Source organism: Gossypium raimondii, chromosome 9 (genome assembly GCF_025698545.1).
Source record: "Gossypium raimondii isolate GPD5lz chromosome 9, ASM2569854v1, whole genome shotgun sequence".
Classification (NCBI taxonomy): domain Eukaryota; kingdom Viridiplantae; phylum Streptophyta; class Magnoliopsida; order Malvales; family Malvaceae; genus Gossypium; species Gossypium raimondii.
The window spans coordinates 2,421,303-2,448,730 of record NC_068573.1 but is presented as its reverse complement, the minus strand read 5'-3'; the positions used below and the strand labels follow the sequence as shown (position 1 = coordinate 2,448,730).

The following is a 27,428-nucleotide window of genomic DNA, read 5'->3' as shown; positions in this document are numbered from 1 at the left end:
GAGTCATTAAAATAGGGGGTTCCCCTCTTAAATAGTGTGAAAAATTACTAAAAACGAAGAGATTCGCTAGAATGAGTCAATTCCATAAGAATGAATTTATGATAAAATCTCCATTGAACGGATTAGCCTAATTTGGTAAACTTCATTAGAGTATATATGTAATGAACTCTAAAATTGTCTTAATGCCTTTTGTTATTTTTTACTTTATTTTTTTCACCTTTTTTTATGTAGTCTTACTTGGCATGTTGTAGTGTTGTCTATTGAAGCCTTAAAAGGCTATGCCCAATGGGCCTAGCAATCGTTTTTTAGTGAGTTGAGGTCTTAAGAGACCACGCCAAATGGGGCACTAGAGCCGTAAGAGGCTTCTCTAAGAGTGACATTGGAGCCTTTGGTAGGACAACACTAAAAACGACATTAGGGTCTTAAGAAGCCTCACCCGACGGGGATTTAAAGCCTTAAAACGCTTCTACAATAACGGCATTTGAGGTCTTCGGTAGGCCTCACCCAATGATGTATTGGAGCTTTAAGAGGCTTCTTCGAGGAGCGACATTAAGGCCCTTAAAAGGTCATGGCTAATAAAGCGTTACTTTGATAAAAGGTTGTTCCCGTTGCAAACAAACTACCATACTTACCAAATTTGTAAAAACTCAAAATTTTTCGATGTCAAAAAATTTGTAAAGCATTGAAAATAAAAAATCTAAGACGTTCTGGAAAGTTAAATAAAGATGTTTTTCGAAAACGGGTATCAAATTATTTTTATGACTTAGTATAATTGAATATCCATTATTAAATTGCATTAAATTAATTAGAGTTTAGAAATTAGAATTTGAGTTATGAACTATTTTGAAAGAAAATTAAAATTAGTGAGGCAGATGTCTTTAATATAGAAATTATAATTAAAAAGATGAGGAGGCCTTAAATGGCTATTAGATGCTATTAGACCAGAGACTCATTAGCAAATGACCCATTAGCCAATTTCAATTGGAGGGAATGTTATTCTAACTCCCATTAACTCCCTCATTCATTTTCTTTTATTCTTCATAAAAATTTCATTGATCTCAACAAGGTAAATATAATTTCTTCATGAAAATATAATTTCATTGAGACTTCACTAAATTAGCAAAAAACCAAAAAAGTACAAGATAGAGATAATTTCAACAAATAACCTTAAATTCTGAAGGAACACAACATTTTGATTAAAACTTGAAATTCCCTAAAATTCACAAAACTCTCTCAACCTCAAAGATGATGATGGTGATTAATCTAGGTTATAACAGTCCCTTTTATAGGCTAAATTCGCAGGTTAAACATGACTAAAATAACCATAAACTAATCAGAGTTTAACTGGGAAACAATAGCAGAGTTTAACTAGGAGAAGAAAACCCGATTGAATTGGAAACACTTCGCCACGTCGCAACTCATATGTCCCTCGTCGGGACGTCATTTTTTGTGTCATCGCAACATTGATTCATAAATACGAGGCACACTCCACAATGACATTAAAACAGTGAATTTGAGAGTTGGTATGGTTTTGGGTAGATTATTGAAGTTTTGGATGAGTTGTAGAGGCTGATTTTTATTGGTTTTATACAGGGTTTAAAGTGTTTTCAAGTTCTAAATCTTAATCATACAGCTTAGGTGAGATTAAATTGGAGTTTTTGAGAGTTTTGGTTAAGTGTTAGAAAAAGCGATGTTGAGGTTTTACTTAATCAAATGCATTGTTACTCATTACTTTTTGACATTCTAACTTGGTTCTATGTTTCTCTAAATTATTGGCTTCGGTTTAATTTGTCATTTTTGGATGAATAATTCTATTAATGATGTTTTGAGATGAATGTTTGAGACTTGAAAAGTGTTGTGGTAGAAATTTATGTTACCATTTGAAAAGTGTTCCGATATAATTGACATGCCATAAGACAAATTTACTTAAACACTCGAGAGTTATGTTTATGATGCTTGTATGCAATTGCTGGTGTGTCAGAGGCTTACCAAAACAAAAAATTATGAATCAAGCTTGTAAGAGGGGTAAAGAGACTACATCAGTAGTCACTCAATTATTAGTATTTTTTTAATCACCTAACTACAAAAAGTTACAAAATGGTCACCTAACAATTCAATTTTTTATTTTTGGACACCAATTGGTTAACATAAAAATGGAAACACCCAAAAATCAATAGTTGGGTGACCAGAAAAAAGGAAATTGAATAGTTGAGTGACCATTTTATAACTTTTCATAGTTTGATGATTAAAAAAGAAATTTCTTATAGTTGGAGGACTAAAACTGTAGTTTACCCTTCTTCTTTAAACTTAAAAACGACTGCAGTATCCCTAATGAACAATCACACCCATCGTCTCTTCCTAATTCTCTCAAACCCTAAAAATTACACAGTGGGGAAAAAGAATCATCAAACATGGCGACCAAGCAGCTGCTTTCTCTTGCTCGCCGGTCCCGCAAGCCATCATATTCTTTCACCGCCGCTAGATCATCTTCTTCGGCCGCCTCTCCGCTCGCCGCCGCCGAATCTAAAGAAATCTCCCCTCCTCCACCAACCGCCATGATCTACGATCGATTAGCCCTCGCCGTTAAATCAAAGCTCCAAAAGCTCGAAAACCCAGATCCTCGTTTCCTCAAATACGGTTCCCCTCACCCAACCGTGACATCCCACACCCACATCTTATCTTCTCCCGAAACCAAAATCACAACTTTGCCCAATGGCCTTCGTGTGGCAACCGAATCTACCCTGTCTTCCCACACAGCCACGGTTGGGGTCTGGATCGATGCAGGATCGAGATTTGAGACCGAGGAGACGAATGGGACAGCGCATTTCTTGGAACATATGATATTTAAAGGGACAGAGAAGAGGTCTGCGAGGGAACTGGAGGAAGAGATTGAGAATATGGGAGGCCATTTGAATGCTTATACTTCTAGGGAACAGACGACTTATTACGCTAAAGTTATGGACAAAGATGTCTTTAAAGCGTTGGATATATTGGCCGATATTTTGCAGAATTCGAAGTTTGAGGAACACAGAATTAGTAGGGAAAGGGATGTGATTCTAAGGGAAATGGAAGAGGTAATTAAAAATCATTGATATTTGGGGTTTCTAAGTAAGGTTTCTTTTTATAATATATGTTTTTATATGTTTAGAATGTATTGTTCTCAGGTATTATAGAAGGGAATAAATTTGGGTTGTTTGTGTTTTTGCTTGGCATTAGGAGCTGAATAAGTTATGTGTTTATATATATATGATCTTTAGGAAATGTAGAGTATAATGTTAAGGAAATATAATCAGCAGGGAGAAGGATATGATTTGCTAAAAATGGATTTTTTAAAAAAAATTGGTTTTGGCTTGATGTGTGTTGGGAGGTAAAAATTGTGTTTGAGCCTGTGTTTTGCCTGATTTTGATTTGGTTATTAGTGTGTTTTTGAATGGTTTGTGTTTTAGTGGTTAATTTAGGAAGTTGACTATTTACTTTTAGGGTCAAAGGAGGTAATTGGATTGTTAGATCAATACAAATTATTATTGGCTTCAGGGTTTTTATAGTAAAGATATTAAATTTATTTGTTTAAAATAATTTTCTTGTGTTTTTTTACTAATATGTGATGGAAGTCCTTAGTTTCCGAGTAGCTGCTTTAGATGGACTATTTGGTTGAGGCTTGGCTGGATCGAGTTTCACTTTTCAAGCTGAAGCTCAATTCGAGATAAAGACCAAATTGTTTTAGCTTGTTTGATTAGGCGTATTTACTTAGTAAAAAATGAGCTTAATTCAGATTTTCTAATTTGAGCTTGATTGGAGATAAAGATTGAACTGTTCAAGCTCAAGTTCAAATTGAAAGTTTCCAATGCTAATTAAAAGAAAAAAAGCTCAATTAGGTTAGAAAGCTACTCAAGTCAAACATAAGATATACGAAATGGCTTGTATAATATTTCAAGTTGCTCAAGCTCAAATTGTCAATGATCAAGTTGAATTCAAACTTTTTAGAATGTAATTCGAGTAGTATGCAAGCACAGGTGTCTCATTTGTTTCCCCAGGTGCGCCTATTTGGTGTTAAATAATCTTTTGTCAAGTCTCATAAAGATGTTTGTTATCATTCTTTTCTTTATAGATAATGCCAAATGCACTTGTTTTGGTTCTATGTTGATTATCCATAACGCAAGCTATCTTCTGGGGAATTTTGTAGGTTGAGGGTCAAACGGAGGAGGTTATTTTTGACCATTTGCATTCAACTGCTTTCCAGTACACTCCTCTTGGTAGAACTATTCTCGGACCTGCTGATAATATTAGGACGATCACCAAAGAGCATTTGCAAAGCTATATTCAGACACACTATACTGCTCCTAGAATGGTATGCAAAGAACTAATCATCTTCTCTTGTTGTTCATTTAACACGACATGGCTATGCGCTTTAAAGTTTAAACTAAGGAATACCATGTTATTCTGTTGATCTCCAAGCATATTATGTAAATACTTTGTGCAATAGTTGTTGATCGGTTCTTATAAAATTTGTGTTATTTGGTAACTATTACAGGTCATTGCTGCATCTGGTGCTGTTAAGCATGAGGAAATTGTTGACCAAGTGAAGAAGTTGTTTACCAAGTTATCGTCTGATCCAACCACTGGTTCTCAGTTAGTTATGAACGAACCAGCAACTTTTACTGGTTCTGAGGTGGGGTGTCATTTCTTTCGTAAATTTTGAACTGTTTTATTCAGTAACATTCACTTTCAATGCGATATACCCTCTGAAATCAGGTTAGAATGATCAATGATGATGTTCCTCTGGCGCAATTTGCTGTTGCTTTTGAGGGAGCTTCTTGGACAGATCCAGATTCCATTGCGCTCATGGTTATGCAGGCAATGTTGGGTTCGTGGAGCAAAAATGCTGGGGGTGGAAAACACATGGGGTGAGCTTTATTCTTATGCTGAATCTTGAATCATATTTTACACTAAATTATGTTCAAGTCTCACAATGAAACTCTTATGTTGCAACAATGTTTTGATTAGCTTTCAAATCCTTTAAACAGCTCTGAGCTGGCACAAAGAGTCGGCATTAATGAAATTGCAGAAAGCATGATGGCTTTCAACACCAACTATAAAGATACCGGTCTTTTTGGTGTCTATGCTGTTGCCAAGGTGAGGTTGCTGTGTTTCTGTACTATGTTATGATTGAAATAAAAGTTTTGCTGAAAAAAAGGAGGATCAAATCCTACAAGTTTGATTGACAATTGTTTAGATAAAAGATCGTAATATTACTTGATACCATCTGAATAATTTTAATTCATCTTCTTGCTGCATTTTCCTATGAGAGTGGTTTAACCTATGTTGCTCCAACTCTGCCTTTTTCTTAAAGTACCCAAACACTTTTTTGGATACGGGTATAAGATCTGATCTTCCAAGGACCCACCAAATGCATGAAAAATCTTAAAAAGTTTAGCATACAAATGTTGGACACTCACCAGTAACTGACACACCTGAGTCTGAAGAACATAGGGTGTAAAAATTTTGTTTTGTTCACCAGTACTTGGCTATTTGTATATTTTTGTTCTTTTTATTTTATTTTGGGAAATAATTTCTGTGTTATGGTTTCAGCCTGATTGTTTGGATGATTTGGCTTATGCTATTATGTATGAGACAACCAAGCTAGCCTATCGTGTTTCGGAAGCTGATGTCATTCGTGCTCGTAATCAGGTAACTACAAATGCTGCTATCTTTTATTATCGTTTGATACATGCTAACTTTGAAACTTTGTTTGATTTCGTTTATTCAAGCCAAATTCTATTTCTTAGTTTTTTACTTTTATAGTATAAAAATAAATATTGTTTTCCTAAATTGTTGAAAGAATGAAAAATTACTATTAAAAAAATGTTTCTTTTTAAAAAAGTTGAAGTACTGATGAACTGATCCAAACTTATCTACAATTTGTTTTCCGAAACCAGACTGAGCCATTATCATCCTTGATTAGCAGACAGAGACATCTGTATTCCAATTTCCAAATCAATGCCTGTGCCCTATAAATAGTGAAGGTTAAATTCTGCTATTAGTCCTTGTATTTTCCGAAAGTTGTGGATTTAATCCCTATACTTTAATTTGGTCATTTTTGGTCCCTATACTTTTCAAATCTTAAAACTTCTTTCCTTACCAAATGATAACTATTAAATTCATTAAGTTTATTTATTTATAAAATCTTATGTGCCGAACATATTATCATAAATCTAATGTTATGTCAGCATATTATTTCCACACATTACTCACTAAAAATTCAATTAATGGATTAATGACTATCATTTACCTCAAGGCTGAAATTTCAAAATTCGGAAGTATAGGGACATAAAATAATTCAATTAGAGTATATGGATCAAGTCTACAAGTGTACGCGTAGTACATGACTAGTAATTGAATTTAATCAAACGAATTTGATTGCTACTGTTTTGGTTAAGACTAAAAGTTCAAAATTTGAAAAGTACAGTGACTAACATTGACCAATTTGAAAGGCACAGGGATCTAATAGATAAAATTAAAGTATAAATGCTAAATCCACAACCTTTGTGAAGTATAGGGACTACTAGCAAAGTTTAAGCAACGGTGAATGTATTGTTTCTCCTGTAATTAACTTGCCTATCGAACTTGCCATTTGCTTAACTACTACTGTTTATTTTTTGCAGTTAAAATCATCCTTGATGCTTCACATAGATGGAACCAGTCCTGTAGCTGAAGACATTGGACGCCAGGTACAGTTTTTTTCCGAAACTATAAAGGGTTTTAATTCCAATGGTGCATGGAATTCAAGCAATCACATAATTTGAATCAGCACAACAGCTGTTTTTTATCCAAATAAAGTTCTAAATGATTCAAGGACAAATCTCAATTCACTGGAAACAAAGATTTTGTTTTGCTCATACGGAATTGTATGATCTTAAATAGTTGTGGCAAAACACTTGTGTACCTTGTTTATTACTTATTTCGAGCACTTATTTGCCTTTGGCCTCCCATCCTTGCAGCTACTTACATACGGTCGGAGAATCCCATTTGCTGAATTATTTGCTAGGATCGATGCTGTTGACCCCAGCACTGTTAAACGTGTGGCAAACCGATTTATTTATGACAGGGTATGAACTGCAACTAAACCTAGCCCTTAACTACCTGTGCCACCTTACGGGTCGAGCTAATGAACTTTTATGGGATGAGAAATTGAAATTCTATGAGAAAAAATATCATAGAGGTTCTTGTACTGAGAATCAAATTGCATTTTGCCCCCTTTACTTAAAAAATGGTAAATTAGTCATTGCACGTTAAATCAAAGAGCAAATTGGTCAAATTACTGTTCAAAACTGATCCTCCTGTTAAACGTTCATGTGCTAGTTATTTTGTTAGCTAAGCTGGTTTTTAATAGTGCAAATGGATGAAATGTTTTACTAGAAAAGGTCAATTTACACTTTGAATAGAGCGCAAAATGCAATCTGACTACATGATATAGATGGTACTTTTACCAAATTCTATGATATAAATGTTTGTGTTTGGTTTATGCAGGATGTCGCCATTGCTGCCATGGGTCCTATCCAAGGTTTGCGCGACTACAACTGGTTCAGACGCCGTACTTACTGGAACCGGTATTAGATTAATTTGCTTTTTCTTTATCAATGGGATCACCTTCTTGGGGGGAATCACAAGAAAAAAAGACATTTTGGCACTTTTATATACAAGCAAAGTTTCCAGGGAAACAAACAATCAAGGGTAAATTTTATATTCATTTTGTAGTCTTCTTGGTTCTGTAATAAGTATGGCTGTCTTTAGTGTTTGAGCTGAGAGAATCAGAAATGGCCGTAATGTATGTTCTATTTTATTTTATTTGAAGTATTCATGTCCAACACATTGAGAGGAATATGAAGGATATTTCAAATAATTTGGATATGCCCCTGTTGGATGCATATATTCATTTGCTTGCCAAGTAACATAGGTTGGAATGTTGAGCTGCATTTGTGGTTGGGGGATGGTAGCACTAAATGTCATTTATTTTTGAGCTGAAAATATTGGGTGTCACCGCTGGCAGTCCAACTGCCAGTTTGCTAATTGCTACCCATCATTTATATTTTGCATTAGCTGGTTAAATTTTGCTATTGGTCCTATACTTTGTAAGATTTGTGGATTTAATCCTTATATTTTAATTGGTATTTTTAGTTCTGTATTTTTGGATTTTTAAAATTTTAATTCTCGCCAAATTCATCAATTTGATGCGTGAAACATATTAAATTTCATGGTAGTCTTTACACTTATTAAAAATTAATGAATAAATTAATGATTATAATTTTGAAATATTAAGTTTTAAATAGTAGAGAAATTTAAAATAATAAAATATCTATAAAATTTATAATTATACACATTATTGTTATTATTTTGATTAGGATTAAAGTTTTAAATTTTAAATAGTATAAAGATTAACGTGAAAGAATATTACTTAAGTTTATAAGTTCTAGGAAGTAGAGGTATTAATGACAGTTTTAACCTTCTAATTTTATGGTCCAAATTGATTGATGCCTTTAATTTATATCAGGTGATGCAAATAAGGATCTTAATTTTGAAATTGATGTTTTTTCAGTGCATAAATTTTACATTTTGGGTTTTATTATTGGGAATATTTTAATTTACTAAAAAGTCATAATAATGTTTAATCCCAAAATTATTTAATTTTAGTTTTATGTGCTTAACCTTGGTGTGATATTAAGTTAGGGATTATAGTTTTACATAAAATAACATTCTGTGTCTAAATATATCATTTCAAAGCAATTTAATTTGATAATTAAAATATATTTAGAATTTTATACCATTTAAATTCATTGAACAAAAAGTCTAAAATCTAATTTTTGAAGAAATAATATTTGATGGATTATCAGTGAATAATAATATAATATTTTATTATTGAATAAAATAAAATAATAGTGAATTGAGTTATAAAATTATGAAAAAAAAGAAGCAGGCGACATGTAGTTGAGGTTAGTTAAAACCACGAAACAGTGTTCATCGTAACTATCGAACTTCAAATATAAATAAATAAATAAACAAAAATTCATTTGAAAAAAATTTCTGCTTTCGCTTTTTGCTATTTTGGGGTTTCTTTTCTTTTGTTTTTCCGAAGATTTCTCTCCCCATTTCTTAAATCTCATCGCCGTCATTTCCTTTTATATATAAAGCTGAAAACTAAGCCTGGGTTTTGCTTTAAACCTCCATTAAAATGGCTTCTTCAATCTCTGTTCCATGCCCTAAGATCTCTTCTTTTGTTAAACCAAAGCAAACCCAAAAGATCTCTTTTGCTCTTCCTCATTGTTCCAAGTCTTGTTTCTCATTTGGATCTTCAATTAAGGTCCCTGCATTTTCTGGATGCCAGGTTGCTTTTTTATTTTTCTCTTCTTTTCTTTTGGTGTGTTTTGAATAGATATGGGGCTTAAGTTGATTATATGGTTAATGATTTTTTTTTTGAGGATTTTAGTTTGCAATAGTTCATGAATGACTTGTTTATCATTTTATTTCAAGTACTTAAATGTGATTAATTTGTTCTTAGAACCTTATGAAACCATGGTTGAGCACTGCAAAAAGAAAATGAAGTTACTTTGTGTTTTATTTAGCAATGATGCATAGAATTGCATTAAATATAAATCCATGTATTATAGATCAATAGCAAAATACTTGGGTAAAAGTACTATGGAGGTCAGTTAGATTGCATTTTGCCTTAATTTCGTCCATTTGTACAATTAAAAACTAGCATGTTTGACAGAGACTGCTTTTAAAAGTATAAATAGATGAAACCTTTAGCACAAGGATCGGTTTGCAATAACTAATTTACTTTTTCTTTAATAGAGGGGGCAAAATGCAATCAATGTAATTTGACTCTTAGTATAGGGGCCACATATCCGTGTCTAACATTCGTACTCGAGTTCAAGCAACATGGTTTGACAATTACTATGTTTCTAGTATTCCCCATATGAGAAATCAATTCTAGATGAATATCTTAGTTTTTTCTGCTTGGGTTTTTAGTGACAGAACATTGAAGGTTTCTATCAAACATATTTGTTTTTTGAGACAATCTCGACATATATGAACATAAGTGTCCTTTTTTAGCAATCGAAAAATGCCCGGATACGATAATCATGTCTGCATTGTAGTCATCGGTTCAACATCTCGGTGATATTGTTTCTTGATGTGGCTGTGATTTACAGTGGCATACTGAGAAGAAAACTATGGCCTTCAAAGCACGTGCAAAGCTTAACGAGGTGTGTTTTTTGACGGAGAAGTTAATTGTTTTTCGCATTTAAAATGAGAGATATATATCGATGTTGTACTACTAAATATAACTTTGTGAACTTTAAGGTTGCAGCAGAGAAATCTTCGAATTCTGTACCGGTAGTTGACATGAAGTCTAAAGCTGCATTGCCAAAGGAAGATGATAAATCTACTGGCAATACAATACCGGATGTTGCAGCAATCTCGGCTTTCATGACACAAGTATCGGACCTTGTTAAGTAAGTTGGTTCATTTACATAAAATGTGTTGTATACGCGAAGCATCAATTTCGTAATCGATGATGTTGGTGTTACTGTGAATAGGCTTGTTGATTCGAGAGATATTACAGAGTTGCAACTGAAGCAATCGGATTGTGAACTTATAATAAGAAAAAAGGAAGCTTTGCAGCCACCGGAACAAGCACCCCCAGTTTTCATGCCACAGTACATGCCTCATCATGCCATGTTTCAAACCCCATTTCCGGCAGCAGCCCCAACAGCATCACCGGCACCTTCAAACCCAGCCCCTCCACCACTAGCACTGCCCTCAGCTGCATCCCCGGCTAAAACTAGCAGCTCATCTCATCCTCCACTCAAGTGCCCCATGGCTGGAACCTTCTACCGGAGTCCGGCACCGGGTGAACCGCCATTTGTCAAGGTAATTGCTTGTAGCTGACTCATAATTTAGTCGGAATTTTTCATTCAGTGATACATGAAGAAGATTTGGATACTCATTTCAAATGGTTTTTACAGGTGGGAGATAAAGTACAGAAAGGTCAAGTAATCTGCATCATTGAGGCAATGAAACTGATGAACGAAATCGAAGTATGTTCATACTCTTGAAAGTGTTTACTCCGATCATTTTTCTTGTTGAATGTCTATATATTCATTTGTGATTCATAATTTTCGGTTCCAAATCAGGCTGACCAATCCGGAACCATAACTGAGATACTAGCTGAGGATGGAAAAGCAGTTAGTGTGGACATGGTAACCTTATTTTTTCCTATTCTATATTTTCTTTTCGTTATATATATATATATATGGTCTGAATCCACGGTCATATTTGGGAAATCGCAGCCTCTATTTGTGATTGTACCATGAAGGAGCAGATTGAAGGTTACGTGACAAAGAAGAGCATTGGTTTTGGTTTAATCTGTAATTTTTAAACTAATAATTATGGTTGTGTTTGTGGTTTTGGGAATTATTAACACTACTGTTGATGTTTTTTGATATCAAGGCAGAATTATTATTATTATTGTAGAGAGCTTTTATTTAGTATGAATTTTGAATGCTCATTTGCACATAAAAATCTCAAAATTATGTTTAATTATTAATTCTTTTTATGAACTACAGTTTCAACAAGTCGATTTGATTTTATCTTTTAGTGGGAAACTACTCTAATTTAATTATAAATTAAGAATGTCAAAGATCAAATATCAATCATATTATTAAAACAATGGAAGTTTCAGTGTAACGAAAGCCACACTTTCAAAACACTACCTGCATTTGGGAGATGCATAAATGAATTCAGACGAATAGATTTCATTAATTTTTTCCATCTTATAAAAAGACCACAAAAGTTACAAATGGTGTGTTGCCAAGGCAGCAGCAATGACCCAAACATCCCATTCTTAAAATATCAAAAGTGGATTTGAATTAAAAACACTACAAAATGGAAACCATCTAAAATGAATAAAACCCCAAGCAGTCCTCATCACCCTAAACCTCCCTATTTCATTTCTTTTTTCCTTCATTCTAATGTACATGTTAGCGTACCTGTCATTTTTATATTTACATCTCTACTATCGCTGCCGACTGCTGCTTCTTATGTTGTAACTTTTCCGTCCGCTGTTACTCATCCGACGAACACCACTCCCACCTGTCCACTCTTCATCGTAATCATCGTCTTCATCCCCACCACCGTTCGTTCGCACCGCTTTTCCTCCTTTCCTCGGAGTTGGTCGCTTCCTTTTGATATTGGCTGTGAATGTTGAGTAATCGATTGCATCTTCCCTCAACGCGTTTTTGTATTCCTGTATAAAAGCCGTGTAAGAACAGTTGACAATGAAGTTCAAACTTCTAAACCTGACATCCTAGTTTGTTCAAATTACCTGATATCTCTGCACCAATTCTTGATAGGTGCTAGGCAAGGTTGTCTGTGTTTCACTGATGTCAAAGGGAACGTTCTGCCTCGTTAGAACATCCCCCGGTTTTATGGGTTCAGTTGGAGAAAAGGCCTAATTTGTACAAAATAAGATTCACCAATGAGGTCAGTTTCGTATCTGCGATTCATGGTAAAATGTTCCGAAAAAAAAGAAATGGCATAAGCGTAAGTTCAACCTGGCATCTTTGATCGTTCAGGCTATAAACAATTTTTAGATGTCTTTTTAGCTTCATAAGAAGCTGTAATGCAGTAGCGGCAAGAACGTCAGCCTGAAAATAGAAAAAAATGGTTTTCATCCATGAAATTCAAAACCAGTCGATGCAGGCCATAGAAAACTAGGGTTTGCAGGGTTCGAAAGTACCTGGATTTTTTGAATTTCATCTTTGGAAAGAGCACGAGGTTCAGAAGGGGCCATCTTATGCATTGTTGTCTCGATTGCAGGAGGATAATGTGAAATAGACTGATAACTGAAGTTTTGTTGGATTGTACCATTCAAATCGATTGATGTCATGTGAAAGAAAGGAGGCTGAACCACAGGCGGCTCCTGAAATGTTCCGTTCAAATCAAGCGTAGCCATATGATTATAAGCAGCTTGACTATAATCCGGCTGAACTATCCCGTTATTACTAGTCATCATCTGAGCATCTGTTTGCAGTAAATTTGAACTCAAGGTTTTCAAATTTGCCTCAAGAGCCCCTGCTCTGACTTGTATCACTCGATTTATGGTGTAGATCAAATAAAGTGGTTCATCCGGAGATGAAAATGGTAACAAAGCAAGAGTTTCCGTACAATACCTGTAAAAGGGAAATCAACTTCTCAGCATAATTAATCAAGGAAGAAAGTTTTAGATTTGGCAATGAGTAACTCACATCAAGAAAGGTATAACGGAATCATTCCAGATAGGAGTATCAAATTTGCGCACAATTGAGGACATGAATTTGTTCCTAGCAACCCGATTTCCACGAATGAGCTTGTAAATTCTAGAAACTCCCAACCTTGCTTGTGTTAAAGACCCAGCATCAGATTTCCCTTTCAAATTTCCAGGAAGCTTTGATTGGGATTTTTCATTAGGATTTTCATGTGCATTGCCACTAATTGAGCGCATGAAGATAAATGACAGCTGAAGCCCATCCCCCAGTCGGCTCTCGAAAAAAGCAGGATATCTGAAAATTAAAGCTTTTATTAATTAATTACGATAAGCAAATGTAAGGACACAAAATGATTTCAATAGCACAAGGGAAGTACTTCTCATTCATATTCATTAGCAAATGATGAGCCAACTTTTGGTTGACGTCCAGAGGATCCGTTTCTAGGGCTATAAGGCATGGGACACAAGTAATAGGATGAACAAGACCTTGTCGAAGAACTACTTCCACTATCTGCATCGGTAAAATATCACAAAAATTATCAGTCCAAACAGACCTTGTAAAGTCAAAATCAAGAAAGTCAACCATTTTACTGATTAATAGAGAATCATACATGCAGCATCTGGTAATAGTTCGATACTAGAATTGGAATCATGTAAGGCTTTCAACGCATCGATTTTTCTTTTCCTTTTTCCCCTTTTCAAAGTCTACTTTCTATCCAAATGAACAAATTGTACATAAATTTTTATAAATTTCTTAATCCGGACAAACTGCCACCCATAATTTTGTTGAAATCTTACATATATTCACTCAGATTCAGAGTACCAAAATTGCTTCGTCCCAAAGAAATAAGACAAGGTAAACAATTTCTCACCTTTAGGGCAGATTGGCGAACTTCTTCGTTAAAGTCCAGGCATCTCCCCAGAATATTATCCCAGTACAGCTGGACTATACCCCCACAAATGTTAGTATCGCCAGCACCTGCGGCTACAGGTACACTGTGGCCACCTTCTACAGTATACTGAACTTGATCATCACTCGCTTTATCCGTTTCCATTTGACTTTCCGCATCAAGAAGATATTCCAACAAATTTTGTAACATTTGCATCTGGTGGAGAGAGTTGCTTAGCATGCATCTTGTACATAGAAAGATAATTGTAATAAAGAAATTAAGTGATGACAATTTTACCTTAAGACGAACATTAGAACTCGCTGCTAATGCTGCCTCTAAAATCTTTCCAATGTCCTTTTCCAACATATATTCAGGTCTAGCAATTAGAGCAAAACCTAATGCCTAAAATAATAAGCCATAGGAACAAAAGAATATGTTATATATTAAAATATGTTCGCACGGAGATGAAGTAAACTCCGAGATAAGTAGGAAAAAAAGGGTCTTACCTGCAAAGATCTAACCTTTATGCTAAAATCATCCATTTGAAGGTACTTTTTAAACAAACTAATACTGCTAGCAACATCGATATTTTTGCTACTAGAACCACCAAACAAAGAGTTTCCGTAGCGGATAAGCAATCCAAGACAGAAGAGAGAGCGCCCCACTTGCTGCAAAAGATAATAATAAAATATAAAAGGAGCTGACTTCAACTTTATGATTCACATATAAAGTTTTTCATAGAAAGAAAAGACAACCGAACCAAACCTATTTCCATAATCAAAAAGAAGATCTGTACATATGAACCAAACTAGCCAAAAAGATTGCAGGTGGGAATAACAATATTATTTATAGCAATGAACCTGCTTGTTATCAGTTGCCCGGGAATCCAATAATTTGAAAAATAACTGAATGAGATACTCAACAACATCGCCAGTATTCCCTGCCTTTCTACTCACTGAACAAAGACACCTGCAATGAGAAATAAAAATAAATGAGGGAACTGAAAGCAGAAACAGAATACCTTTTGAGTAGAAACACCTGCCTTTTTACTCACAAATATAGCATAGAATCACATTCCAAGCATACAAAAACTCGAACAAACAATAAATTTAGACCTCTGGCGGAAATAGAATTTAATATGAAGATTAAAATTTAGCAAACAACTGGAATCACACAAAAGTTGAAGACGCTAAGAAAGGGAAGCTGAAGATACTTGATGCAAGCGTGGACAACAGTCAAAAAAGAATGCCGGACGATCATGTGCTTCAGATCTTGTTTTAGTTCATCACCAACACTAGGAGGCAACTTTCGCATCAACGGCACAACGGCATCAATTACAAAGATTATACTCTCCAGTAACTGTGCACCAACTCTGTTATCAACCTGAACACAAGAAGTGAAAAAGCAATTAAGGTGAAACCCCCACAGCCTATAAACCATTGGATTACAGCAGTGAAGAAAAAATACAGGAAGCAAAATTTAGAAAATAATCAATGACAATAGAGAAAATTGAAGGAATTAGCCTAAAACCTGAAACAACAAAAAACTGGTCCAATAACAAGAACCATAAGATTGACATGCCCAAAGATGAGTGGAAAGGAGCAAAACTTCAGTGCAGTCCAGAGACAAAGAATATCATATTCGATGTAATCCAACAAAAATAAGACTAGTCTGTTATTTCAAAACTAACATTATTGGCTTTCTGGCAATTAAAGCTACTAAAAAAGCAGGTAGCACAGAATGGTTGGTTATTCAAATGAAGATAGCTAGACTGTAAACACAAAGATCATGACTTAAAATATGAATGCAGACAAGAAAGCTAATAGATCCAAAAGACACCTGATTCCATCAATGTCATTAAAAGAAAGTATAAAATAACCTGACTCTTAAGGTAAGGCTGTAGTGTGATAACAAATTGGGAAGGATCTGAAGCTGGCATGCAAAGTGATGGGTCCACAACACAAAATGCGTGCAAGGCCAACACATAGGGGAGTGTAGGAACTTCTGCTTCCACATTACTTGTTTCTTCTGTCTGCAATATTCTTTCCAATAAGCACTTGCACATCACTTCACATCGCCTGCGTACCGCAGCAAGGGAGACAGGGTTGATTCCAGCAGCTTTCGCTGATTGAGGGAAAAAATCAAGGACCAAGTTACGTTTAATGACAGTTACAAGAAACTGATGATTAGGCAACTGCCTCAGTGTTTCAACAATCTGCTCAGTCTTCTTAGCCACCTCCAACGGAATGGAACTACCATCTCCAGGATACTGAGTCTGCATTCCAGATGGTTCTTCAAACCAGAACTCATAAAATGTCTTACAAACAAGATCCTGAAGATGAAAAAGAAGAGACTAAGAAAGAATACTGCCAGAGCAATAGTTTTGATGTTAAAATATATATTACAAAAATGTCCAATGTCACTTCATTAAGTTAAAACAAAAGAAAAACAGGACTCATAGTTTGCATCACCAGGTTCTAGGTACCACGGTAATGCCCTTCATACAACAAAAACGCCCCAAGATGGTTTTTAATATACAAGAAAAGGATTATTTGCACAACAATTTTGCTGATGCCTCAGTCTAATATTTGAAAAGAAGAAAAAAGTAACTCTTAACACCACAAAGGTACTGGCATTAGTGCCTCAGTCTTTGACATGAAATACATTGTTATTGTTTCAGAATTACCTGAATACTTGATTCATCGTCACTAACACGAGAAATAATCTCAATGCAAGCATTTGTAAACCCTGAGAAGTTAGGATCCGCATTGCACATATCTCGAATAATTTTGATTGCTCGTTTCCGTACACTGACTCCAGTATCTTTAATCCTCTCTGCTACCTTCTCAAAGTACTAATCATCCCCATATTTTAGGAAAAGAGAAAAAGAGGGGGGGGGGGATGAAACAGAAACAAGTGTTGTCAATAAAAGATGCCCAGCTTTAATAAGATGGACTAGTGGAGTTCAAGTAGGAAGTACCTTTAAACTAACATCTGGATGTGAAGCAATGTGCCTGCCAACTAGTTCCAATGCAGCTTCCCTGACAGATATTGCAGAGTCACAAAACCTTCCCTCAACAGCCACTTGAACACGTTTGTCACCTAATACCTCTGGATCGACTTCTACAATAATACTAACCTGCCATGATCAAACACATGCAGAAACTTGGTTTGTCAACATAAATGAAAAATGAATATGCTAAATCCAAACAATAGTAATGACAAGTTGCAAGAAGTTTTCACTTACTGCTCGTAAAGCCTTGGCCCTAATAACAGGGGAGTTTTCTCTTAAGCTAACCTGGAAAGAAAACATGTAATAAGAACCAGGCCTGCCTTACCTACTAAATCAAGGACTTGCAAAATATTTTACTAACCAGAAGCAAGTAAAGAATCTTGTCAAATCCTCTAGAGAAAGAATTATTTTGTCCCAGTGCTAAAGCAATTTTCTTGACTGAATCCCTTAAAAACAGTGAAGAAACAGTCCCCGAATCACGCACTATTGCTTTTGATCTCAGTCTAGAAACATAGTAATTGAAATTTTGTTGAGATTTTGGGCCGTCTTTATACCATAAGCAAAGATAACACCTGCATCAAAGAACACAAGTTTAAACAAAAAACCAATTAGGAAGAGTTACTTTGAGTTTTCAATTCTCACATGCATAACAGCCAGGAAAGAGATTTCTTAAAAGTATATACCATCGAACAAAAAGATGGGCATCATCAGCAGAAGCAGCATCTTGAAGATGATTCAAAAGCATCTGCTGAACAATTTCAACTTTCGTAATTGGATCAGAAGATTTAGAACTTTCTGAGCGACCACGTTTCGGTTTCTCATCATCCTTGTACTGCGATTCACAGTATGATTGCAATACAAGAAGCTGCTTCTTACACATGCAAAACTGGCAGTACCAACTACGGTTAGGACCTTCTTGTTCTCTTACCCCCATACAATCACTGTGGAAAAATCTTTGACAACCTTGACACCTATATAACACTTTCTCTTCCTTTCCATCAAAACAAATAGAACATGCACCTTTTGGGTAACTACGATCAGTATCATCCCCACTAAGCAATTCTTCCGATATCCAGAACTTGTCCTTCCTATTGAGGAGAGCATCATGCTTCAACCTTGCTGCTATTGTGCCTAGAAGATCAATTGCCATTGCACGAACAGAGGTATCCTTAGATTTCAGACCTGCATTTTGGAGCAGTAAAACACAAAGAACCTGCAAACAATAGCTCCTTAGTTTTGAACCACTACCATCTTTATCCAAATACTAATGATGAAATAAATATAATCAATCTTTTTTCACCTCTAAAATAGGAGCAGCAGCAGGGTATTCAGGTAGATTTAATGTTGTCAGTAAATCAGTGACAAGATTCTCAATCATCAGTTTCAACTCAGAGGCCTCTTGAGTCTTTACAGAAGCAAGACGTTGAAGGACACGAGTCCAGAAATGACAACATGTATCCTGAACGGATTCATGGCATTTAGTTAAATAACCAGCATCAACTGACACTTCCAAGATGGGACTTCCAATTGATGTTTGATTTAAAGCTTCAGGAAGGTTAGCACTGCTATGAACCAACTGAATCAGCAAAGCTGTAATCATCTGGATCTGCCTCTGTTCTTCATCAGGTAGGTGATACGCTCTTAATGCTCGCTTTGAAACAGGCAACTTCCAGAGAAGCTGAACCATTTCATCTATTATATATGTTCTATGTTGGGTATATGAGTAGAATATCTGTATCAAAAATAACACTCGGATTAAAGAACAACATCTAATTGCCATAATTTACCTTAAGCATTTAATCATGTCTATCCTTTTAACCGCAAATTGAACATCTGGATCCATACCCCAGTTAGCAAGCCAATTGCTTTGAGTTGCAAGAGCTGAATGTTGTCCACCAAAAAAGTAGTAAAGCTTGTCTTTAATAGTTGTAGAACACAACTATCAGATAACTTCTCAATCAATAACAAGTCTTTGAGTAAACCAAGAATAGTGCAGAGCTTTTGTAGTATAGCATTCACAGCACCAGAGACCCTATCAAGGAAGAAGTTAAACAATAAGAAGACACCTAACTTCTGCTACACTAAATTATTTTCCATAATACTAATGAATAAACACACTTATTCATCGCTGATTTCTTTGCTTTAGCAGTCTTGGTACTGCGTCTTTTCTTGCTAGCAGACCCCAGTTCAGCATCAGGCTCCTCATCATCATCATCTAGAGGAAAAAACGTAAAATTAAGCTGTTCAGTACTAGAAAACTAACATAATATACCCAGTACCATTTGACTGACCATGAAATCTAGAGAACAGACTAGAAAAAAGATACAGTTTTATTATAAAAAATGAAGACAATATGAACTTTTGACACACTGTCACGATTATTGATGCAAATGAAGACAATTCTGTCATTGGTAAGATGCACAGAAAAAAAAGATGCAGCACATTTTGCATAAATCAGATGGCTAACCTTCAACTGCTCCATTTTCACTTGGTTTATGCAAGGCACGATATGATGGGTCATAAGCTGACATAACATCTGTTATCTGGTGCCTAGAGAATTCTAAAATCCTTTCAATAATCTGGTGAGAAAAAAGAGAATAAATAATCCATGCTACAACGGCAGAAACAGACAAGCAGAATAAAAACTGAATGCAAGGTACAGCAGCAGGGATCATCGTTTAACAAAAGATATGATGTGAGCAAAATGCACCAGCCATAGCCTTCAAAAAGTTTCATTTTGATCCCTAACTCTCAATTTTTTAATTTAAATTCCAAACCTTTTTTAGTGTTATCATTTAGTCCTACCCATAATGAATTCAATTAAAAAATAGAGAAAGAGCTTGCATGAAAACCACCCTCTTGACAGATGAGACTTCCATTTATTTTAACAGATTTTTAGCAGTCAGGAATTATTGGAATAATTTAAAAGGTTTGGACTTTGAATGGAACAACAGAACGCATAAGGACAAAATGAAACTTCACCAGAAGGTCAAGGTTAAGAGCTACCCAAATGAGGCACATACCTCTTCATGGTATAATTGCTTTGGCATGTCATTATGTGCCATTATTGCCAAAGAAGCATGAATGGACTCCAGGGCACAGAATACTAATGAGAATACATCTGAGTCTTGCTGAAACATTTGAACAAAAATGAGTTAAGGCTTATGAACCACAAGATGCTCCTGATATAAATCCATAACACCAGGAAAACTGAAAAAGATCAGAAATTTTTAATAGACTTTATAGGAACACCACACAGATTTGTTTAATTCATATTCTGTTATCTATTAACAGTAAGCACATTTTTCATTTTTGCTTTCAAATTCCTCTTGCATTGTTACATATAAATTAATAAGAATCCTTCAGCAAAGTAGAGGAATCCTTGAAAAATAAGACAAACATGAAAACTAATCTAGGAAATAGGCACACAGCATCAGTTCTGATTGATCAAGAACCATCAAGTGCCAATGCAAAACCTGAAACAAGATGCTGCTAAACCATCCATACCCAAAGGCAAAATGATATTGCTTAAGTTTGAACCTAAGAACTATCCCTTCCTGTTTCCAAGCATGATAACAGATGAGAACAAAATAATAGTTGCAACACTACGCACACCTAAAGCCAGATAATCATCACTTACATGTTCACATTCATCAATAGACAAGCCTTCTGCCCGATGTATCTGATGATCTAGAACCCGTAACAATTTCACAAGAATATCTACAGGAACCAAATGTAGAAGTCTCTTTGCACGTACTGACATAATTTCATTTACAAGCATTCTAACATCATTAACTGGCAATGATAACCACTCCATCTCATCCCTATCATCAGTAGGAATTTGAGCTCTGCTGCAGAAGTCTTCTAGCAGCTCACGGAAGTTCCCAATTATAGCATCTAAAGAAAAACATTAGAGGCAAAATAAATGTGTTAATACAAATGAGAGGAGGGAGCGGAGGAGTAGGAAAAAACCAAGGCAACCTTGAAGCTCTGAAGGATCTGGTAGAACTGATGACCCAGTGTCATCAGCCTTTTTCTTTATTTTTGGCTTCTTGGAAGACGATTTTGGCATATCCTGCAATTAAACTATAAAATTAAGTATGTTAAGATAGTCAGGCTTTAATAACTAAAATGAAACCCATCCATACATTAGCAACAACATCAGTCTGCTGATTGCGATTGCCGCGAGTCTCTCTTTGGAATTGACCAATAAGAGGAGCACTTGACTCAGATGGCTTCCTTTCAAACACAGCGCCACCAGAGTTTTTCCCCTTGACAAGACCTGAGAGACTTGAAGAAATGCAATGAACAATAAGCCCAGATAACAACATCCAAGAATGTGGGAAAGAATACAACACAGAAGATTGCAAACATACAAAGTCAATGGACAGTAACAAAACAGAAAGGACTTTATTATATCAAGCACTCCCAAAACATGCTTTAAAATGCAGTGGAAAGTGGAAAAGCATCAGTGGTATGAAGAATAGGATGATAAAGTATACCCAAAAGGGAAAAATAAAAAATTGACTTGGAATTTAGACATACACTTTTGCTTAACCAATTCATAGTAAAAGTGGCAAATCAGCACACGAGAGGAGCTGTAGCTTAAGTGCATTCATGCATGTACAATTTCCAGAAACACACATGCACCATAATCTTCCTACCAACACATCCCATCCACAATTTCTCTGCATTACTCTACTAACTTTCATACAACAAACCATAAGCTAATATGCCCTATTTCTTATATGGAACAAAAGCATATAACCAAAAGAATCTACACCACTTTTCATATATATATATATATGCCGACTATTTCATGCACAATGCAAATCATCTAAGTTAAGGGCTACACTATCGTGGTAGAGATTTTTCATTTAATAGCATCTCTGATGCAGAATAGAAGGATATTGAATTCTAAAGTAGCAGCATATCAGTCTTTCATCATGCCATAAAGCTAAGTGGGATTCATCACAACAGTTCTCTTGTAGGTAAGTACAATTTTACAAAGACTTCAATAAGCTAATGAAATAATTCAGTGATCTCTCTAGAAATCACACTCTAATTTTGTAAAGGGACTTCCCCATCTACATATATCAGAAAGAACTATCATGCATTGGCTCAATTCCTTTAGTACTCCCATTTATTAGGGCATCAGATAAGATGAACAAGAGAAACGAGAATACTTTGTTTACCAGGGGTAACATACTCAAATGCTGCAGGGTTGTATTGGAGAACTTGTGCATGAAGTTCCAAGGGCTCCAAATGGTCATGCGAAACTGAATCTGCCTCATCCCTAAGATTCCTGCACCAAAAAAAGAAATATATTCACTTGCTTACACCTAAGACTGGCATCTCAAATCCATAACTAATCATTTAAAATTCCGTTGTTTGTTACTTTTTTTATATTTGGCTTTTTTTTATGGAGAAAAAATAAAAAATTTCTGAAAAATCAAAATTACAGTTATTTAACATAAAACGCATAATTTTCCTTTCATCTTTTCATAAATGATAGAATTACATATGCTCTCTATATATAAACCGTTCTTTCAAACGAGTATAATTTTACCTTTTAACAACTTCGAACAGAAATATAGAAAATAGCGAACGCCGAACAGCAATTAAATCAAATAGCAACTATGTGGGAGCTTTAACCAATAAATTCAAATTATTCAAAAAAAGAAGAAGAGATAAAGCTTATATAATCAATAACAATATCAAAGACTTAGAAGTCCAAATATTTTCTTTCAGATTTCACTGCATTGAGAAAACACTAAAGAATTGAGCTAAAATTTCAAATTCACTAGAATTTTAAACACTTACAGATATGAAACGTCAGTTTCGCGAAGCAGATCAGCAATTCGACTAGCCTGAGCTATAATTTGAGGTCGGTTCAAAGACCTGGAAGCTCCAACAGCCGGGTCGTCAAACAGCCGGAGCTCCAGATCCGAAGCACCACAGAAAACAGGCAACGAAGGAAGCGGCAAGCACTGCGCCACCTCGGAGTGGATGGTGTTGGTCAAGCCGATACCACAGTGGGCCATGTCCATTAACCTCTGCCCCGGTTGATCCGAGACCCAGGACGAGCTACTTGGATTGCTCATCGATCCGTGAGGGATTTGGTGCAGATAGAGAGCATGAAGAGAGTTGAAAATGAGTGGCTCTTTTAGTAAATATTGTAGGAATCTAAGGGTAATCTAAAAGGAATTAGGGTTTCATTTGAAAAAACCAAGAACAGAAGAGGTTTTGAGCCCTAAGAAAAAAGAGAACAGATTTGGGAAGAAAGGAAAAAAAAAATTAAAAGAGATAAAATAAATGGCGGGGAAAAAGTGTGAAATTTTGGGGGGGGATTTTTCCTTTCCGTGATTTTTATTATGACAAGAAAAAAGATTGAAATTGGAATCGTCGAAATTTAGCAAGTTACTAAAATGCCCTTGGTTGACCCTATTTCACTGCTTTCTTGTCTTGCTGGCTGTTAGAGTCTCGCAGAAAAGCTATATTTGCGTGATTGAATTGGACTAATTTTCTCTTAGTCCCTGTACTTTTGGTATATTTGAAATTTAGCTTCACTACTCTTTTGGTTTAATAATTTAAGTCCAACGGATAACATCGTCAAAAGCAGGGGCGAAGCCAGAAATATTTTTGGGGGAGCCGAGATTAAGTTATATATTTTTTTATGATAGTTAAAATGTAATTTCATCATTGTATCAGGTTATATCTATATGATTTTCAAAATGATTAAATTGAAATTCTAACATTTTTGGGGTCAAACTATTATTTTATCATATATTTTTTGATAAAGTGATACAAGAATGTGAGAGATAGGAGAAGGATGTGGAGGCCAATTCACCCAATCGGGATGGAGAGCCGGAGGTTACAAAGAGTGAACGTAAAGGGAGGGTAGAGACTAGGTGCGAGGAATAAGTTGCTAGGGTGTAGGCTTTATTTGCTTGGGAGTCGATCCCCTCTTTATTATTCTTGGGGGTATTTATAGGCGGGGTTTCGTGTAACATGATGTTAACGTTTTGAACTTGCCATCTAACAATCATTGCGGAATGCGTGGAGTGAATGTCTTCGATATGACGAGAATGTCATTCGTGTTGGGAACAAATTTTTTATTTTTTATTACTTATATGGCTTTCGCAAGGCATTAAATTAATCACTTGACTAAATTATTTTTATTTTGAAAATGTCAAAAAAATAATTTACCGATTTATATCTATTAGACTTTAATTCTTAAATTCGTGAGATTGAGTAAAAGAACTTCATTTTAAATGTGCAAAAAGTACGAGGACTGACAAGATAGTTAAACATTATCTTTATCATTAAACTCAAATTATTTTTGCAAGAAAAAATAATGTGAGTTTCTTTATATGTACTTGCTTAAGCAATATAAGGAAAGCTTCACTATTATTATTGTTAAGGTTGTTGATATATCAAATTGGTTTTTCATCCAGCTTTGGAGTGCAAGTCATAGATTTGTTTATGAGTCAGGTCTATAGATAGTATTTATGTTGATTTTATTGCCCAAGTTTAATTTGACTTAAAAATTATTTGATTTTTACTCAAATAGAAAACTAAAAGTTTGAGCTTGACCTAACTTGCCCATATTTATATTTTTAATTATTATTTTTGTATGAAAAAGATTTTTTTAAAAATCCTTAAATACACTTAAAATAGCTAAATTAAATACTCCCAACACATTGAAAACACATTAAAATAAAATATTGAGAACTTAAAAACACCTTGAAATAGTAACATTACCAAAACAACAAAATATATTATTGTACTTTAACACATATAATTAATATATTTATAATATGATATATGTTAAGGCAAGGTGAGCTGATTATTGCTAAGTGACACTTGGTAATGCCAACTACAGACTGCCATTGAGGTAGTTTTTTTACTTATCGTATTTAGATTGACAATTTAATGAAGAAAATATTTGGATATGTTTATGTGTTGTTATATTGAATATACTTTGGTCCATCTATGGAAACCAATCCATAGGCTTTGAAGATTGGATTGGATTTGAGTGAATCAAATTAACCCCTAGAATGTGGTGGATCGATGTAGATTGTGTTGTTTTTTTGGAAATATATATTTGATTGGTTGTGTTTGGAAAGTTGTAATTGCAATAACTATTTTCAATTAATTACTTTGTATTCACTTAGATTCTATGTTAGCAAGCCGAAATTGATATATGCTTTAAGGCTTTTTTGGGTTATGTATGAGAGCTTATTGAGTGCATTTTAATCTGTTCATTAAGAAACCTTTTTTTTTGTGAGAGAGTGCAAACTGTTGTTGTAAACATTGTTGAGTGTTTCTGCCTAAGTTCTCAAGCGGAGGATTTGAAAGTGAATGTTCTAGTCTTTAGGTACAAAGGTGAGATATCTATACTTGGGGAATGATGGAGTGTGAATCGCTTGTTGTATTTATGAACAAAGATAGTTGAATTATTCATTAAGCTAGGCTCCGCAAACGTAGGGAAATCAAACTGCATAAACAAATCATTGGTGTTATTTGTTATTCACTAAGCACTTCGATTGTTGTTTTCATTTTAAGCAAATAAGCAACTTAAGGTAGCAACAATTAGTATCAGAGTGAACACTTAACGTATTTAGTTGTGAATCTTGTTTTTTTTTTTTTTCTGACTATGGAAGGTTCGTCAATTACCCGTCCCCCTGTACTTGAGAATGGTAATTATCCCTACTAGAAGGCTGGAATGAAAACCTATATTAAGTATGTTGATGATAGGGCATAACATTCTGTTCTCATTGGCTAGCAAGCTCCTACTATTGATTCAGATGTTGGAAAGGTTCCTAAGACTGAGGTTGAATGGACTATTGGAAGAGAGAGTTGCCAACGCAAAATATAAGGCCATGATATTATCAAGTAATCCAAGATGTTGATTTTGACCACCAAATTAAAGACTTTGAGAATGCAAGGTCTTGAGGCAATTGGTGAGTCATATACTAAGTTGTGTAACCTGTCAATCAGGTATTTGCCTTTGGTGAATAGTAATCCAACTCTAAACTGGAAAGAAAGGTCTTCAGGTTATTACCTAAAAGGTTTTCTATCAAAGTGACTGCTATTAAAAAGGCCAAAGACCTGGAGAGCTTGAAGATTGTTGAGTTGATAGGGTCCCTACTGATTAGTCATAATTTGATATGTCAAATTAGGCTCTCGAGTATTTAATGAGTTTGTTTTCAAGTAGTTTATGAGTTTTTTTATTTTTTTTCAATTCTTATATTATAGTGTCAATGATAGGTTTTCTTAAAATTGTAACAAGTTAACACTTATTGTATATAAAATATCTTGAAACTTATTTTTTTCAATTGATTCTTTTTAATAGTAGAAAGACTAAATTGATGAAATCCGACCTCTTAATTATACTCTATAAAAAGAGAGATAATAACGTAGTAAGTTTGTTATGATAGTGAAGTTGTTGTCAATTTTGATGTCTATCCAGCTAGGAAAATGGTATTAGGTTAAGTGTCGCATTTTCCTATTTTGACTCTTTGGATCTCATCTTATTTTTGGCCTTTTTTTTCTTTATATATATTTCTATAAAAGGTTTCATAAATGATTTGTTATTCAAATTTTATATTTGTAGGTTAAAGTACTACGGAGATTCTTATATTAGTAATTAGGTTATATTTATCTCTTTTATTAAAAAATGGACTAATTACCCTTTCTATATTAGATCAAAGAACAAATTGGTCTTTCTAATAAAAATTTCATCTATTTCTTCTTTTAAAAATTTATCATTATACGTCAAAATGAGGTATACGTGGCACATTATGTAATCTATCGATTATTTTGTTAATCTCTTGATTTTAACAATATAAATGGATGAAATCTTTAATAGGAAAAATCAATTTGCTCTTTAATCAAACGTAAATTAATTTATCTATTTTTAAATAAAATAAAATACAATTTAACTCCTAATATAAGGTTGTTGATAATGATTTTACCAATATTTGTGTCTTTTATTCAACGAGATACCCAACAACATTAGGTTTCTTTAACACGTGGCATGATGACTCAATTATAGAAATAACTAAAATTATAGAAAACAAATATTTTAGAAAAAAAATTATAAAAAGAGTCAAAGTTTAAAAATATATAAATTCTTTACGATATCAAAAATAAAATTGTAAAACATAAATTAGCTAAATTTTTTAAAAAATTACAAACAATAAAAGTATATAAAATA

At 34.5% G+C, this 27,428-nt stretch overlaps 3 protein-coding genes across 6 annotated transcripts; 2 read left to right on the top strand and 1 right to left on the bottom strand.

Annotated features, from left to right (window-relative positions):
• Positions 1-2,332: 2,332 nt before the first annotated feature.
• On the top strand, positions 2,333-7,933 carry LOC105798127 (probable mitochondrial-processing peptidase subunit beta, mitochondrial). Its single transcript, XM_012628052.2, has 9 exons — positions 2,333-3,074; positions 4,184-4,348; positions 4,532-4,669; positions 4,753-4,904; positions 5,025-5,133; positions 5,590-5,688; positions 6,663-6,728; positions 6,999-7,106; positions 7,528-7,933. Exons 1-9 carry the CDS (start codon positions 2,412-2,414, stop codon positions 7,612-7,614), a joined length of 1,587 nt encoding a protein of 528 aa, XP_012483506.1. The 5' UTR covers positions 2,333-2,411; the 3' UTR covers positions 7,615-7,933.
• A 1,118-nt stretch (positions 7,934-9,051) lies between these two features.
• On the top strand, positions 9,052-11,531 carry LOC105798126 (biotin carboxyl carrier protein of acetyl-CoA carboxylase 2, chloroplastic). Its single transcript, XM_012628051.2, has 7 exons — positions 9,052-9,379; positions 10,209-10,262; positions 10,360-10,511; positions 10,596-10,929; positions 11,025-11,096; positions 11,193-11,258; positions 11,349-11,531. Exons 1-7 carry the CDS (start codon positions 9,227-9,229, stop codon positions 11,370-11,372), a joined length of 855 nt encoding a protein of 284 aa, XP_012483505.1. The 5' UTR covers positions 9,052-9,226; the 3' UTR covers positions 11,373-11,531.
• Positions 11,532-11,811: 280 nt separating this feature from the next.
• LOC105798125 (sister chromatid cohesion protein SCC2) lies at positions 11,812-23,576 on the bottom strand. Of its 4 annotated transcripts, none has more exons than XM_012628045.2 (27): positions 23,030-23,576; positions 22,402-22,511; positions 21,355-21,488; positions 21,188-21,281; positions 20,847-21,103; positions 20,230-20,337; positions 19,674-19,785; positions 19,325-19,421; positions 19,052-19,238; positions 18,507-18,938; positions 17,890-18,419; positions 17,568-17,778; positions 17,441-17,491; positions 17,174-17,332; positions 16,880-17,047; positions 16,073-16,525; positions 15,407-15,576; positions 15,054-15,162; positions 14,700-14,861; positions 14,491-14,595; positions 14,176-14,409; positions 13,681-13,814; positions 13,305-13,598; positions 12,797-13,229; positions 12,612-12,704; positions 12,383-12,508; positions 11,812-12,304 (listed from the first exon to the last, which is right to left on the bottom strand). In XM_012628045.2, exons 1-27 carry the CDS (start codon positions 23,308-23,310, stop codon positions 12,074-12,076), a joined length of 5,475 nt encoding a protein of 1,824 aa, XP_012483499.1. In that variant the 5' UTR covers positions 23,311-23,576; the 3' UTR covers positions 11,812-12,073. The 4 variants fall into 4 exon arrangements, with proteins under 4 accessions (XP_012483499.1, XP_012483500.1, XP_012483501.1 ...); XM_012628046.2 differs by having other exon boundaries at positions 21,355-21,496; positions 22,416-22,511; positions 23,030-23,575; XM_012628047.2 differs by having other exon boundaries at positions 22,416-22,511; positions 23,030-23,176.
• Positions 23,577-27,428: the final 3,852 nt, after the last annotated feature.